Raw genomic sequence first — 16914 nt, 5'->3', positions numbered from 1 at the left:
CCAGGTTTATACCTGCTGCAGTGAGTATGCAGTATGCCAGGTTTATACCTGTTGCAGTGAGTATGCAGTATGCTAGGTTTATACCCGTTTCAATGAGTATGCAGTAGGCCAGGTTTATACCTGCTGGGAAGTGAGTATGCAGTATTCCAGGTTTATACCTGTTGCAGTGAGTATGCAGTAGGCCAGGTTTATACCTGCTTGGAAGTAAGTATGCAGTATGCCAGGTTTATACCTGTTGCAGTGAGTATGCAGTCGGTCAGGTTTATACTTGCTGCAGTGAGTATGCAGTATGCCAAGTTTATACCTGCTGCAGTGAGTATGCAGTAGGCCAGGTTTATACCTGCTGGGCAGCGAGTATGCAGTAGGCCAGGTTTATACCTGCTGCAGTGAGTATGAGTAGTCCAATCTGAGGGCCTGATTGTGCCTGTTGCACAATAATTTATCATTTAATGTCTGCGTTCACTAACAAATGTGTTAGTGTATTAACAATCGTTTATGAAATGATGTGTGTAATTGAAACAAGATTATTAACATTCTCATTCTCAAGAGGAATGCCCTATAGATTCATTTTAGTACCTTTTTTACTCAGTGTGGTTTGTCATTCCTTTGTCATTTCATGCAACTGACTGAAACACTAGATGGCAGCACAAGACTAAAAAATAAACACATCTGTAGCAGTAAGCGGAATACACCGATTTATAGGGATGTTTCACAAGTAATGTTGTGGTGCTTACCTCCATTTTGTTTGCATAGACTGAATATTAGCAACATCAGCTTTCCCTGACGACCGTTAATGGTATGGACATATCTTCACATTTGAATAGTTTTATTAAAGCACATACTAACTACACAGGATAATAGCTCGATAAAAAGAGAGTACTGACTTCAAATAGTCTGTCTTTCTTTAACATCCGATACATTTTCGTCGTGTTATTGCCTGGACAAAAGTTTTAAGTGATGTATTCTTGCGCATGGTAACACATCCACATGGGCGCGTGCATAAAAATGACCAAACTACGGTTTGCTGTATTTCTATGCAGTTCCCAATCTGAAAATAGTTCTTAACCTAAACCCGAAAACCCCCTTAAAAACAAAACTATTTGACGCAGGTACTCTCTTTTATCAAGCTATTGTCCTCCGTAGTCAGTGAGTAGCTACTATAAAACTATTAATTTCACGAACACAAAAATTAATCTGGAGTGTGGTAGCCGGGCAAACTGGGAAATACGACGATGTGGCTGACGGTCGGCAGGAACAGCTGCTGTTCACTACGCAAATAAAACGGCGTAACCCCCACATATTTAGCAGTGTTAGCATATACCAAAATGAAATATCCCTCTAATATTAAGTTTTGTAGCCTACGCTGTGTTCTTCGCGGAACTGTAGGATAAAAATTGGATTCAATCATAGTTTTTTAATAATATAAAAATAATTCTAAATGTGACTTGAAAAAGAAATATAGCAGATTAAGTTTAAAGTAATACTTTAAACACTCCTTTCGTGTTATGTAAATGTAAATACTTTCAGGCCTGTAGCGGGCAAGTCATTTGAACTTTATCATCATACACTTTATACTGTAAAGGGAAATGTAGCTATACAAATTTTGTATATAAATCTACATGAGAATTGTATAAAATTGGCAATTGAATAGTGAGTATTAAAAAGCTAATCACAGAGCGTCTGCATTCAAAATGACAAAAAAAGAAAAGGAAAAAAGAAGCTAGGCCGATGTAGCTAGCAAGCCTCATTTTGCTGAAGTGGTTCCTGATTAACAGCACCAATACGTAATAATAGTTCCACTGGCCACTATGGTACATGTCTGTGTGTGTGGGTCACATTGTCCTTGAACTCTCCAGGCGAGGTTGGCTTGTGGCTTGTTGTGAATCCGGTCCAGGGCTTGTGGCTTGTTGTGAATCCGGTCCAGGGCTTGTGGCTTGTTGTGAATCCGGTCCAGGGCTTGTGGCTTGTAGTGAATCCGGTCCGGGCTTGTGGCTTGTAGTCAATCCGGTCCAGGGCTTGTGGCTTGTAGTCAATCCGGTCCAGGGCTTGTGGCTTGTTGTGAATCTGGTCCAGGGCTTGTGGCTTGTAGTGAATCCAGTCCAGGGCTTGTGGCTTGTTGTGAATCCGGTCCAGGGCTTGTGGCTTGTAGTGAATCCGGTCCAGGGCTTGTGGCTTGTAGTGAATCCGGTCCAGGTATTTGGCTGCCGCTGGTGGCCTTCCTCTCAGGCAGCTCTACTTGCAGTACAGGTCGTACTTCAGCTTCGCGCCCAGCTTAGTTCCAGCCAAGCGCTTCTCAAACTCTGCGTCCATCATCCGGCTCTGAGCCTCGCTGAAGTGGTTTTTCCAGTCACCCACCTCACCTGCACAGAGACACATTCATACTTTAAAATTGCGTTCTGGGGTGGGTCGAGTAGGCGTGTCTATCTCGTTTTCATAAAGTATTCTAAATTGTGGACATTAAGAATTTTCACACTGGATATCTGATTGACAGTTATAGGATGTGGAGCTGCCCTTTTCACACTGGATATCTGATTGACAGTTATAGGATGTAGAGCTTCCCTTTTCACACTGGATATCTGATTGACAGTTATATGATGTGATTGACAGGTGCTGCCCCAAACATCAAGTTTAGGTGGACTGCTGAAAACCTTTTTCTACAAGTTTGTAATTTTTTTTTATGCCAAAATGATATTTCATGAATGTTGAAATAATGGTATGGATTAAAATGTTTCACTGTCAAGTAGGCATACAAACACATTTACAGCCCAAAAAAAAAAGAAAGAAAGAAAACGATCTAGAGTGTAATTGCCCTTTAAAAACCCCACCCCGACATCGATCTTCTGCTGTGGCTCTTTTACCAACCCCCAGCTATAAAACATGTTCAGGTCTGCAGCACGTTCACCGTGAGTCAGCTGCTATACTGCACACCTTCAGGCCATTGGTTTCTACACCACTGTGAGTGCACGACAGGGGAGAGGTGTGTCACTCACTGAAGACCGATGACTTGGGCTCCCAGTGCACTGCTGGAAGGAGCTAGCGAGTGTGTCAGAGGAACCCTGGCCAGTACAAACTACGGATGCACCGATAGGACTTTTTCCCACTTAAAGATTCGGAGTGCAAATCTTTATCAGCAGTGGAAAAAAGAAATATCAGTGAGGAAGAGTCAATACACTCTATATGCTCCCGTAATATGGGTTTATTAACACCAGAAAGTAACATTTCAAGCCAAATGGCTCTTCATCAAATTAACGAACACGTCATACTCGCACCCTGAAATACTTGTACGTAACTGTCATTGTTTTGCATTCATGCTATTCTTTACTGAGTTTGTCTTGTGTGCTGGAACCTATGAAATACTCTCACAAAGTGCTTGTGGTCCTCTTGTTTGGCTCAATTCCCCCGGCAAGATCAAGCAAACACGGAGAAGTATTTTAATCCATAACAGTTCTGTATTTGACCTAGGCCTGGCCTGGGATTGTCTGGAGTTTTCCTGAAGCTGTCGGAGGCTCACCCTTCCTGAAGAAGACACCGGCCAATTTGCCGTGCGAGTCCTTGGAGTTCTCCTTCATGGAGGAGAAGGTGCTGTCCTCAGCGATGGTCTGGATCTGCTCCTTGCTCAGGGGGAAGCCGAAGAACTGGGAGATCTGCTGCACTCCTTTACTCAGGTCCTGCATGAACGTGGAAGAAGTGCACCATGGGAAAAATAAGCAGCTGACCAATCTCAATGCTCAAAGTTTGTGGGTCAAGCTTTCAGTCCCAAAAGCAAACCTTTAGATTGAGGAAATATTTAACTTGAAATATAATTACCCATGTAATGTGTCTGTGCACTAAAGGTTAGACACAACGCTCCCAACGATAAAGCAAACGCAACTCTGCTCCTGTGGTATAAAGTACAGTGCAGTACATATGTATTTGGACAGTTGGTGCAATCTCTGTTCATACGGACTGCACTGTTTATGTACATTGGCATTCGTGTTTAAAAACCAATCATACGTACTTGTGGTCTGTCAGTCGAGCAAGCCCATGTGTCAACATGATGATCTTTAAAACTGTATCTTGTAAAAGACAGTGGTGTGCACATTTGGCCTCTGGCTCCTATAGGTCATTGCAGAGTCTGTCTGTTATAACCGAGATATAGGAGAAAACCCAAAAGGGCAAGCAGACCATGACGGAATTCTAAAAACATTCCATTTAAAGCAAGTGAAAAAAGGTATACGTTACTTAAATAAACATGAGTAGCAGCACACACATTCGACAATGTGGAGGGATTTTGTTCCTGTGAAATATATTATTATATATTTATATATATATATATTATTCCTACAGTTATGATTGATCACCAAAATCCTTCTGCAGAGTATCCGGATACGACTAAACGCTCCCCTAAATCAAACTGTAATTCAGCTGCACAGCGTATTTTCTTTCAGATAAGCAGCTCCACGGAAAGTTCCAGAAGGACTTTGTCCTGTTGTCATGGCTGGATTCTCAATGACTTATGAGTTCAGCTCCGTCTGCTTTCTGTACCCCCCGATCCTAGCACTCATTGCCTAGAACAACACCAACATATTGTTTTCTCTGCAAACTCATAAATTACATCTTTCTGCGTTGATTAAATGTCCCTGGTTTCATCCAAAGAAAAATAATCTTTATTTTGCTTTCTTGTACAAATGGACTGGGCTGGCTGCCATATCTATATGACTAATTAATCTTTACGCACACAAAGATATAATGGATGGCCAATATATTGCCGCCTTCTTTCACTTTCCTTTGACAATGGTTGGCTTTATGGGTTAAACTTTTAACACGTACCGATAACATATATGAAATATTAAATATTTATGAATTTATATGAAATAAGAAACCATTCCATGAAACATACAAAAATTTTGTCACTTATCAAGAAATCCAAGAAAATAAATATATTGCCATGTTGAACAGCTACCCATTTCATAACGGTAATTGTAATTGAAGACACATACAATAGAGCCAATATGCTGCCAATATATAGACAGAAAATATGGCATAATGGTGAGATCAGGTGTGGCCACCAAGATTCAACAGGTCATAATTTCAGTTTAAAGATGCGCTCAACAAATTTGTTGTATTGTTATTTGTAATTTCCTAATTTTACCCATTTTTATTAGTTTGTTATTTGGATGTAGATTTGCACTCTTGGACTCTCTTTGGGCTAAACTGGGTTCTAGGTGTTCTAGAATCACCATCTCAAATTACAACTACTTATGACAAAAACTGGAAATGGCTGAGGTACACATCAAGAAACCCTTTTTCTGTATGTGTAAATGTGTGTGTGTGTGTGTGTGTGTGTGTGTGTGTGTGTGCATGTATGGGAATGTGTCTCGCATTGTAGCCTGTGCAAACTGTGCTGCAACTGAAGCTTGTTCAGGTCTGCAGCATGTTCACCGTGAGTCAGCTGCTTTACTGCACACCTTTAGGCCGTTGGTTTCTACACCACTGTGAGTGCACGACAGGGGAGAGGTGTGTCACTCACTGTAGGCCGATGACTTGGGCTCCCAGTGCCCTGCTGGAAGGAGCTAGCGAGTGTGTCAGAGGAACCCTGGCCAGTACAAACTACGGATGCACCGATAGGACTTTTTCTACTTAAATATTCTCACTGAATGTTTTTATTCATAAATAATTTTGCTTGGCAAACCTTACAGTTAGAATAGGTTAACTTTTTGTGTTAAAACATTGTTACAAGACCATAATAAATCCCTTCCTATCACTGGAAAAGGCTCACTGACATGTTGACTCACCCTCTGCCTGTGTTTATAGTCCTTAAATTTGGGTTTCAAAATATGCAGTTGACGGGCCGGCACTCTGTACCAAAACAGCATGTAGCTGTACAATAATTCAAGGTCATTGGTTGAAAATTGGTTCTAATTGCCAATGGTGTTTAAAGGTCAGTGCATTTACAGAAAAGGGGTGGGATAAACAGTGTTGTGGTTTGAGCAAGTTTGTTGCTGCAATTGTATTAGTTGCTGTCTTTACTGTTAGAAGTCCGAAATTACTTATTGTACCTTTAACTCCCCCTTTGTACAAGCACAGCCACAAGGCCATACATATATTAAAATATTGCGTACGGAATTATCAGTGATATTCCTCTCCAATATTCATTAACTCAGGACCAAGGTCTCATTCGACCCATATGAAACCCAAGTGAAAAAGAAAGTACAATAAACAAAACTGTTCAATCCATTTGAACGGCTTACAAGGCGAGCATTGCTGGGCTGAGTGGCCTGTTGAGTGGCATGTTGTGTTGTGTTGTGTTGTGTTGTGTTGTGTTGTGTTATGATTCATCAAGCTAGAGGCCTGTTGTTTTCTTGCTAGTGATGCTTGTAATTCTTGCAAGGGGAAGGGTGGGTGATGTAATATTTTTCCCTGCTAATATGGCTCAGTACATTACAAAGATAAGTGCCAAGTGTGAGCCGACTACCAGGCCAAAGTAAGGAAGCTTTTCCATGAGCTATCCAGTGCGCTTGTGAGCACTGCATTTGCATGTGGGTTTTATTTTAGAAATAAGAAATGCTTCAACTTTGCAGCAAGAAAGAAATTGGTTCCAGACACCTTTCTGCCAGTGATTGATTATGGTGACTTTCTTTCCAAACATGCATGTGCTTCCCATCTGCAGGTAGTGCGCACAGTGTACCGTTGGGCGTCTCATTACGAACGCCAAATCTCTTACTCTCTACTCTCATTTACACATTATTATCGTACGGCCGTTATATATTATAACTCCCTATTCAGTACACTTGCCTTTTGACCTGAAACAAACTCTTCTAACTAAAAAGCATTTCCTGTGCCTCACCCTTTCACAGAATTAGGTGAAAGATGGTGCTGGAACAAGCTTCAGAAGGACATTAAACTGGACTATTTCATGCCTTTCATGAGATTATTGCAACCTGTAAAAAGCTGTAAAAATAAAATTAAAATTAAATAAAACCAATAAAACCAGTCTATCTTTAGGTGTGTCTTACGGCTCAAAGCCAATCAGAATTACCTCTTTCATTTCCTCGTAGGTTACAATCATAATGTTGGGGTCGTCTATGCGCTTCTCCCAGGCGAGAGCGTGGTCAAAGTAGGAACCCCAACATACTGGAATAAGAGACACAGGCAGAAATGCCCATTAGGAAGAGGAACAGGAACACAAACAGGAAAACTGTCATGCTCCCTAGTATGGTATTAGCCCCTTCATGATTTCCTCTATTACTGCACTGAATGATTTCACATCTTTTAGACAAAATGTGATATTAGACAAAGGGAGGGAACCTGATAAACACAAAAAATATTTTTTATGATTATTTAGTGATTATTTCATTTATTTTATGTCACAGTCCTGATGTGAGTGCAGTAGAGTTGCTGTAGAAGGAACTCAGGTGAGCAGTTGAAACCGTACCCCTGTGCCTGTGTTTTAATATGTTTGCAGTTCTGCAAAGAAGAGTGGGCTAAAATTCCTCCTCACCGACGTGAAAGACTGATATAAAATTTGTTTATTAATTTTCATTAATTTCATAATTAATTTAAGAAATGTGTTTTGTTTACTCAAGTTACTTTTGTCTAATATTATTTTTTTTGTCTCAAGAGTGCCAAATATGCGATAGTGGAGGATATCTGGAAGGGGGCAAATACTTTATCACTGCACTGCAAATTAAAATCCTTTCTTTCCTGCCAGTTCTCAAGGGTACATAATGATGTGTTTTCTCACTGAGGTACTTGAGAGATGGCAGGAAGTGTTGGTTACATGCAATTAAATATCCTACAACCATATGTGTGTATCAGATTGGTAGGTAAAGCAATCTGGGGTTCTGCACAGCATCAGTTTACATTACAGCTGGACTGCGCTTTCTAGTTGGATGAGGGGCTTCTCTGACTTATGACACAATACCAAAAGTCACACAGGACGAACAACACCAGAACTTCCAAAGTACAAACTGAAAATTCTAACTTTTTGAAATGAAATGACTACAGGAAGTATTGCAGAGAATCACACGTTATTTCACAAATATTGTGAAAACTGTGGATTCCAGATTATGCCATCTAGGATTAGGTAATTTAGGAAAACCCCCACGAGATGACGCCAAGGTGAAGAGAGCTCTAAGCTCCATGAAATACTGGCGGGTGGGGACCGTGGGGGTGAAGTTTATGTTATGGATGTGACAAATCATCAGTTTTCGTAAACGGTTACCATCCCATTTTCAAGACGGTTAACCGTGTAACCGATACTGCTTATGACCGCTAGGAGTTCCCTACTGACAAAAATTAAATAGCATTTTCAAACTTTATTTTGGGCCACCTTAAAATGGTTTCATTTAAGCCAGATGTCAACATTGTAAGTCGGATAATAGCCCAATTGCCAAATGAAGGATTTACATTTACATTGACATCGTGCTCACAGATGGCCGTCTGTAGTTACAGCCGTGTTGGCTACGTCCAGGCATGCTGGTCGATCGCATGTCATTTAAAAAAATAATAATAATAATTCTGTGGTCTATAATGAGTGCACTATTAGGCTAAGTAAGTTCAAAATAAATAAAATTCTAAGAGTCCTCTGTGAACCTTAAGCAAACGCCATACAATAAGTGGAACCAACAGCTACAGATTCAAAACACACAAAATTTGATAACTAATACTGCAGCATTCGATTCCCTGTGGTGTTTGCACGGGGTTCTTGACCCCCTGAAATAGCCAGACTGCTTGCTAGGACTATCCTGAAGGACATTGTTACGCAGAATCTTTCTTTCAATTGTCCGACCAATATGTGCGTTTTGCCACTGGTGATGAAAGCGCATTCATTAAATGAAACTGCGCTTACCATTTCAGTGTCAGCAAAACAGAATCGGTTTACCAGCTATTTTTGGTAAACGTGCACAATTCAGTTTCGGTTAACCGTTTAAACGTTTAACCGTTCACACGCCTAGTATATTTGTGATGTTATTTTCTGCTGGTCAATTAGAAAATCCATGACATGTCAGGTGCACGGTAACCATAAAGCAACACAATGTGTGAGCTAAACGCTTAGCACCGTGTCCCCTTGTTTCGCTCTTACCGTCTCCGCTCATGTACTCCGCGTAAAACGTGTCCCAGGACTCGGGCGTCGGCAGCACCGGGTTTTTCACAGAGAAGTGATAGAAGGAAACGGCTGTGTCTTTGGGGTTTCTGATGACAACCAGCATCTGCAGAAACGTACCAGTACACAGCTCATCAACGTGAAAGGCTTCACCACTTAAAGGGAAAACAAGCAACAGAACATGTTTTTTTCTCTGAAGATTTACATTACATTTACACTATCCATAAGACTAAAATTACGTACGTACTCAATGTTAGGTAATGTTGTGTTACTCTTCATTACATTATTGTATATAGACGTGCTCTTTCTTGGGTCCAGGAAATATCATAACAAATGTGGACACAGGGTCATTGGAAACAGAAAGTCAGTTCAAACAAACAACAGTTTAAAGTCAGATTAGGCCTACAGTTCATATCACTGCTTGTAAACCAATTTAACCTCCATCTAAAAGGCTGTAAATGCAAACCTTAGTTTTTTTGGCAGCAAAGGAAGAAGGCATGTTATCCGGGTGCATGTGTGTTCCCAGAAATCTTGGAGATGGTACTTCACTCAAAAGCTGGAAGACAAAACCATCAAACCAGGGTTGGGAATCAGCTGTTGGTGACAGGAATGTTTATAGTGTATTCCTGTATTCCTAATATTGCATGACTGAAAGCGCATTCCCCATTGTGATGTTTACACTGATAACATCTCACAAGACATGGATGTTTGAAAGCAAAACCGATTATCCCCGAAGAAGAATATCTTCCTGCAGATATTTTCCTCTGTCCTCCACCAAAGTATCTCTCCATATGAAGGTATCTCGAGTGAGGTGTTTCCCGGTCTCCCTGCCCACCTGCTGAGCCTTAGGGTCGAAGAACTCGATCAGCGGGGGTCCCTTCATGCCTTCATGTCCCGTGGATGCAGCCATGACCTTCCGCACCACTGCTACCATCCAGTTGAACCCTGGAGGAGAAAGAGACGGGAGAGACGGATATTCACCGCACGGCTGTGCCGGCTGTAGCCTCCGGGGGAACTGAGAGGTGACGAAACGATTGCGAACACAAAGGGTCAAACGTGTGTTCGCGACGCGTCCATGTGATGTGATGTAACGGGTCGTCTTCAGCTCAGAGGCCTTGCGGCCTAGTTATGCGTCTCGTTTCCTAAGATGCGATGAACACTGGCCGACTGAGAGCTGGGCTTCGACTGTCACCACAGGACACAGACCCCGCACACGGATATCTAGTGGCAGTCGAGCATGAAAATTCCCCCACCGTCCAAATATTAGCAATGAATAATCAGTATAATAATTAATTACCATCTTGCAATAATGCAAAACTCAGTTGAAGATAAAATGAAACTGCTTTGTTGTTGCTTTTTAAGAAGTTGGATCTATTGGGCTACAGAAGAAGCCACAGAAGATGAATGGGTCCCTCATCCCTGGTGGGCCGTTCTTTCATTCTCACAAGCTGTGGAATGCTTGCTGAGATTTGTACCCAAAATAGAAACAGAAATGTGCCAATTGTAGTAAGATTTATTTGTGCTATTTCTCTAGGATCTGGAGATGAAATGGGCGGATAATATATATGTCACTCTAAAATAAGTGAGGCCAAGTTTTAACTTAAACTTAAAGGGCCAGCTTCACAGACACTGAGTAAGGTTAGTCCTTGGCTAAATGGAGTTTTGTAGGGAGAATCTCTGCTCCAAACCAGATTGAAATTAGTCTAGGACTAGGATTAATCCCTGACACACTTTGGTATGTGTTGCATGCGTTATCTAAACAAATTTTCTGCGTATTATCAAATGAAACAAACTCATTGTAATTGTTTGATGAACACTTTAAAGCCTGCAGGTCAGGATTAATAATGGAACTCTGCAGAGGGAGCCCCAGGACCAAAGTCGGGCTGCTGGTCCGATCGTTCCCGCTCTGCTGAAAGAGTTTGTGTATACCAGGAACACGCAAGAAATCAAACACTCGCAGGCATACGCACATCAAGCCATGTTTCATTGAAGCTGTCACAATTGTAATTTAATGGTAACACAATGAGGTCACATTATGAATTGGCATCGCATGTACTAGTTAAGTAACGACAAAGTTCATATCTATAGCTTTGTTAATGTACATGGTAAATGGTTGGCATTTACAGTAATGTACAGTACCAGTCAAACATTTGGACACACCTTGCCCTTTTCTGGATTTTTTTATTAGTGTTTAATTTCCACTGTTTGCAATCAAGCAATTCTTGTGTGGTCAAAGTGTAGATTCTTATATTTTATTAAACCATGTTTTTATACATTTTGGTTGCACCATGTAGTAATTTTTTAAACTTTTTTACAAACTTTTGGTACTGTATTTGTACATCATTCATTCATGTTCACTACATTAGTTAATGCCAAATCATATTGCAATGAAAGAGACTTAATCGTAATCAAGCAATTCATGTATGTTGGCATTAACTTTTGAAATGTTAATTTAATGTGCAATTAACACATTTGTACATGGTGAATTCATGTGCCCTTGTTGTAAGGTGTGAGCACTTTAAGGATATGAAATGGTATACTTCGGCATGTCAGGGCTGAGGGGACAGAACTCTGGAATGGAAGATGTTCCAGGGCGCCAGTTCCGTAGCAGACGCAGGGTGGTCCTGGCGAGCTGCTGGTGAGCGCTGCTCTCTCACTGTGCCCGTTAGGGTGACCGCAGTGCTGCGGGGTGAAAAGACAAGAGAGTGACACTCACCACATTTTGGGTAGGCTGCGAGCATGACATCATCATGCCGTGCTTCCAGGTGCTCCATGGCCTTCAGGTTCTCCAGAGGGGACATGATGGTGGGGTACAGCACCCCGTCGTGCCTGAAGAGCTTGTCCTCATCCTTCATGTCCTGGGCGTCTGTCATCCTGGACTGCAGATTCGCCATCCCCGGGTTGGAGCTCATGGTGAAGTGTGGCAGTGTTTCCTCTGTGTGGTCGGTTCAAAGTCTCGCTTCGGAAGCAGGCACTGCTTATTTATCTAGCTGAGTCACCGCAGTGTGTGTGTGTTGCGTGCCTGGAGGGTGTGTGTGTGCGTGTGAGCGTGTGTGTGTGTTGCGTGCCTGGAGGGTGTGTGTGCGTGTGAGCGTGTGTGTGTTGCGTGCCTGGAGGGTGTGTGTGTGTGTGTGAGAGAGTGTGTTCCGTGTCTGTGCGTGTGAGCCTGTGGAATGAGACTCCTCCCACTACGATAAAGCTTCGCTGGAGTTTCCTGACTGGCCTGAGATGTGGCGACGTATTGCCGGAAATGTGAGGGTTCTTCCGTGGATATCCAGGGGGTGGGAGATCCAGTGAGGGAGTGGGGTGACATGCACAGCAGCCGTTTGGACCAGATGCCAGAAATCACTCCTCCAGCCCCGTGTTGTGAATGAGAGCAGCAGAAAAGGGGACGGATCTACATTTCTGAAATTCCTGTTACTCTGGTTTCTCAGCCACTTCCCCGTTTCACTACTTTTTCAGATTTTTTTTTTACTTTAGTTGAATAGATCTTAGGCAAGAGAAAGAGGTCACTGGAATTTTCTTTTTTCTTACACTGTAACAGTCAGCCCTCTGGCTGCCAGAGAAAGAGAAAGTGTACACTGCACATTTTAAGCTTAATTACGTTACTTCTGGATATCTTCACAATGTCCCAGTACATTCATCAGGATCCAGTTGGTTTCCTCCATTCTGGACACAAGCCGAACGCAGTCACCCCACGGGTGGGCTGATTAATGGGCTTTCTGTAACATCATTAACTCTGAATGTGGCAAAGGGAACCTGTGCAGCATCCAGCCTGCAGCCGTCAGGCCAAGCAGAATTTATGTTTTACTCGTATCTCAAGCACACGAGAGAGTGAGAGAAAAACTTTAGAGTGGTTTGTTACTATTCTCATAAATATTCTCATATACACTGCCATGTGTTTGAAATAATATATCTGAAATATGGCATTTTCCCCCCCCTGTGGGACAAAGGTTAACTGGGTTTGTTAGACATACAGAGATAGCAGGAGCAGATAACAGATTGCTTTCCCTGCCATGTCGTGGGTGTGTCTTTATTTGATCATTCTGAATTGTTCTTTGATCTGTGATTATATAAGGGGAAAGGTGGGATAGGTTTGGGCGGACTCATTGATATGACCTCCTCTGCACCAGTCATGTGAAGCCACTTAAATTCTGCTCCTTTGTATATTGTTATCATTGAACACTGTACTGTTTGATACGCTAGACCAGGGGTCAGCTACTCACAGTCCTCAAGGGCTGAGTGGCTGGTTTTCCACCCGCCAATTTACCTGGGTCTCAGGTGTGATCACCCGCCCTTCACCTGGGAGTCAGGTGTGTTCACCCTCCCTTTACCTGGTCAGGTGTGTTCACCCTCCCTTTACCTGGGTGTCAGGTGTGTTCACCCTCCCTTTACCTGGGTGTCAGGTGTGAAGACAGTCTGGCCAATCAGCAGCACTCATTAATCAGGAGAAAAGAAAACCAGGACTGGACTTGGATTCGAGGGCCAGAGGTGATGATCCCTGCACTTGGCCAAACTATATTTATTGTGTGACTTGAACTTACTGCCGTGCTGCTGTGTCCCCTCAACTTCTCCCCAGGGCATCAATAAAATAATATCTTATCTCAGTGCCGTTACAAGATACTTGTGTGTACCGTATAGAGCCACACTACTGCCGGATGTTTGCAGTGTCTTATGCATGACCGTTAGCACAGAGGAGAGCTTAAAATATAATCAGATAATCAAGAACATGAAATGAGCCCTGTTCCAGTAGTGCATGATAGGACTACACGCATTCCCTTGCCACACCGATACGTCCACTGTTCAGTGGAACCGAGAGGATTCTTACAAAACTAAATTAACAAACTTTCTCTTATCTGGCATAAACACCCAGCCTTTTACCTGTGTGCTAAATCAGTTTATATACATTTATTTCTTTTTCTCCCAATTTGGTAGCCAATTGTACCCCGTCTGATTCAATTAGAGCTAGTATAAGATACACCCCCCACACCCTGTCCCTCAGCGGCCCGAAGGAGAGCGACACGCCTTCTTCAAGCCGTCTGGTCTCATGCTTGTGACCGTGATTCTGAGGCGCCCGAGGTGCTTTATTGTGCGGCGATCTAACCCTGCCAGGTCCCTCCCCCTGGAGCAGCGAGCCAATTATGCTCCACGTGAGCCGGCCAAATATGGCTTTTGGCCGGACCAGGAATCGAACCCCGGTCCCTGGTGTGCAACTGTAGCGAACTGCAACCGCAAGTCCGCTGCATCTGCTAAATCAGTTTAACATAATTTTGGGAATACATACGCCGTAATAATACAAAGAAAGCATATGTATATAGACAGGGGAGTTTCTTTGGAAATATATTATTTCTGCAATGAAAAGTTGCCCTTGTAAAAGTAGCCTGTCCGTCAGCCCAAAAGGAGTGGCCAGAAATCCATCCGGGGATTGGCTGAAATCCATGACCCCGTTTCCCCTGACAACAGATATAGAGCCCAGGTGGCTCTGAGCACTGCTCACCGTGAAGGATAAAGTCTCTCACAGTGCCAGCCTTGGACTTTAATTTGGCACACAAACACCCATGCAGAATCCCCTCGTACAGACTGAATGCAAATTGTGCTTCTAGCCCAGAAGACTCGGTACAAGCATATGGAGCTTGAAATGCTAGGCTGATTAAAATCTGATAGGCAACTGCCCCACGGTGTATCAGCAGTCAAACTGCCACTCCTTTACCTACGGTTACCTACGGTTGTTTTTATGAAGTGACTTCACTTTTGTAAAAGTGTTTTGACATGTAAAGTGACTGTCCCAAACTGAATACCTACTCTCCCAAATGGATTCATTGTTTTAAAAGCATCTTTAAATATAAATAAACATAGCCCCACCACCCCCTCTTTGCACGCCTGCCATCTGGGAGGAGGCTCCAGAGCATCCGTACAAGATCTACCAGGCTGTGCAATAGTTTCTTCTCCTAAGCCATCAGAACTCTGAACACTCTCCGAATGCTGCCCCCTACCCCTCCCGCCAATACCATGGGATGATGTATAAATGCACCGGCACTTTAAATGTGAACCGCTGCTCTTTTTATGATCGCACTGTGCCCTTGTCTTTTATTAAAATATGTGTCTGTTTTTTAAATGTGCCAAACACCAAGATCTATGGATAACGGTATTTTGCTCTCATGTATGTCACGCGTGTATTATGGAAGTGACAATAAAAACTGATTCTGATTCTCACATAGGATGGACAACGGGTTCTTGTGCTGCTCTGTATCACATTTACCACAAGAAATAATTCCCCAAAGCTGACAATCCAAAACAACCGACTAAATAAAAGAACAAGCATACTTTCTCACTTCGTTACAGTGTTTTAATTTACCCACAATTTCCAAGGCTCTTTTTTGGAAAACTTCCCGTTTTGCTGGAAGGATTCAAAACGGCGATGGACAGTTCATCCACGTCTCCGTCAGGACTGCAGTATCAAATTGTTGCGGATTAGCCTCCTGACATGGTGCCGGTGGACGTAATTAGCCTCAATCAGCCAGGTATGAGAGACCAGTACAGAGAGTACAGAGAGTACAGTACAGAGAGTGCTCCTGTGGGCTCAAACGCTCAGATGCTTTCAACTCTCAGTCTCAGCGAAGTCGGCAGAGTTCACCATCTAATCAACAGTAGTTATGCTAAACTCTGAGAAACACCTGCATTTTAAACCAAAACCAAAACCAAAACCAGAACGGTCACAGTCAAAAACAGTTCGCTAACTTACAACTACATATTGCAAGTCAGTTAGGCTGCCTGGTTGCCTAAGTCTTAACTAGTAACTTACAAGCCTAGAAATGGAACTGACATTGTTAAAAGTTTTGTTGCACAATAGCTAGCATGGGTGGTCAGATGACGGCGAATAACGGCTGAAAAATCAAATAATTCCTCTTTCCCGTTGAAACCTAGGCATCGTGGCTTGGTTGCTCTTGATTTTGTGTTACTGGTTTTGTGATCGGATTTAGCAACATGATAATATGTCAAATGGAAACGGAACTTCCAGAATCCTTCCATTTTACATGTGTTGTAATATGGAGTGATAACATGGGAAGGCAATATTATATTAAAGCACCATTGATATATGAATATAGCCTAATGACTCAAAATGAAATTTAAAAGCGCAATTTTGTTTATTTCCGAACTGACCACTAGATAGCAGTATTGTATAAGTTGACAGTTGTGTGTAACTAGACCTGCTACTCTGGAACACGCAGGGTACTGTACATCACCTGGACGCTCTCGCTGAACCATAGACTGTATACGAATAGCTCTTAATCCTGAATGTGTTTGTTTGGCCCAATCAGAGAATTGGAGAATGCGTGGAACCTTCTTTTTTTAATGATATGGTGGAGCAGCATCACCATTTCATGAATCGGTCAAGTTGTAGTGCAATTTCAGTTAAGCAGCCACAACGCACAGGTTAAAGAGTTTTATTATGTTCATGTTTGATGTTATGTCAATGGTATGATTTTCATAAAGCACATTCTTTTCTCCTCGATGGCAGGCAAGTCATTTTAAGATGTGATGTAGAACTTTATGAACCCATCATCAGAATCTTGTTCTAAAGCGTGCCGTATAGTGTTACAGACCCACCCAGCTGGCTGGAAACGATGGTGATTCCCACCAAGAAAAGCCTCATGAGGAAACAATAACACACCCTTTGAAACCCATTTCACATATCAGTTGATTGTAAAATATATATATATATATATATATATATATATAATATTTCATGCCAAGCTCTCGCTAGCCAAAAGTGTACCTGCTTTGATCAGATAACTGCTGCAGGATGTTTTAGAACATGCTTGGAAGAG

At 42.3% G+C, this 16914-nt stretch overlaps 1 protein-coding gene across 1 annotated transcript; it reads right to left on the bottom strand.

Moving 5' to 3' along the window:
- Positions 1-672: 672 nt before the first annotated feature.
- Positions 673-12232, bottom strand: LOC133118513 (sulfotransferase 6B1-like). The gene is made up of 7 exons (XM_061228586.1): positions 11802-12232; positions 9921-10030; positions 9552-9641; positions 9065-9191; positions 7019-7113; positions 3512-3668; positions 673-2360 (listed from the first exon to the last, which is right to left on the bottom strand). The coding sequence occupies exons 1-7, from the start codon at positions 11995-11997 to the stop codon at positions 2233-2235; spliced, it is 903 nt and encodes a 300-aa protein (XP_061084570.1). The 5' UTR covers positions 11998-12232; the 3' UTR covers positions 673-2232.
- Positions 12233-16914: the final 4682 nt, after the last annotated feature.

This window comes from Conger conger, chromosome 18 (assembly GCF_963514075.1).
Source record: "Conger conger chromosome 18, fConCon1.1, whole genome shotgun sequence".
Classification (NCBI taxonomy): Eukaryota; Metazoa; Chordata; class Actinopteri; order Anguilliformes; family Congridae; genus Conger; species Conger conger.
Note: the sequence above shows the minus strand (reverse complement) of the source record. Positions and strands in the feature narration are given on the sequence as shown.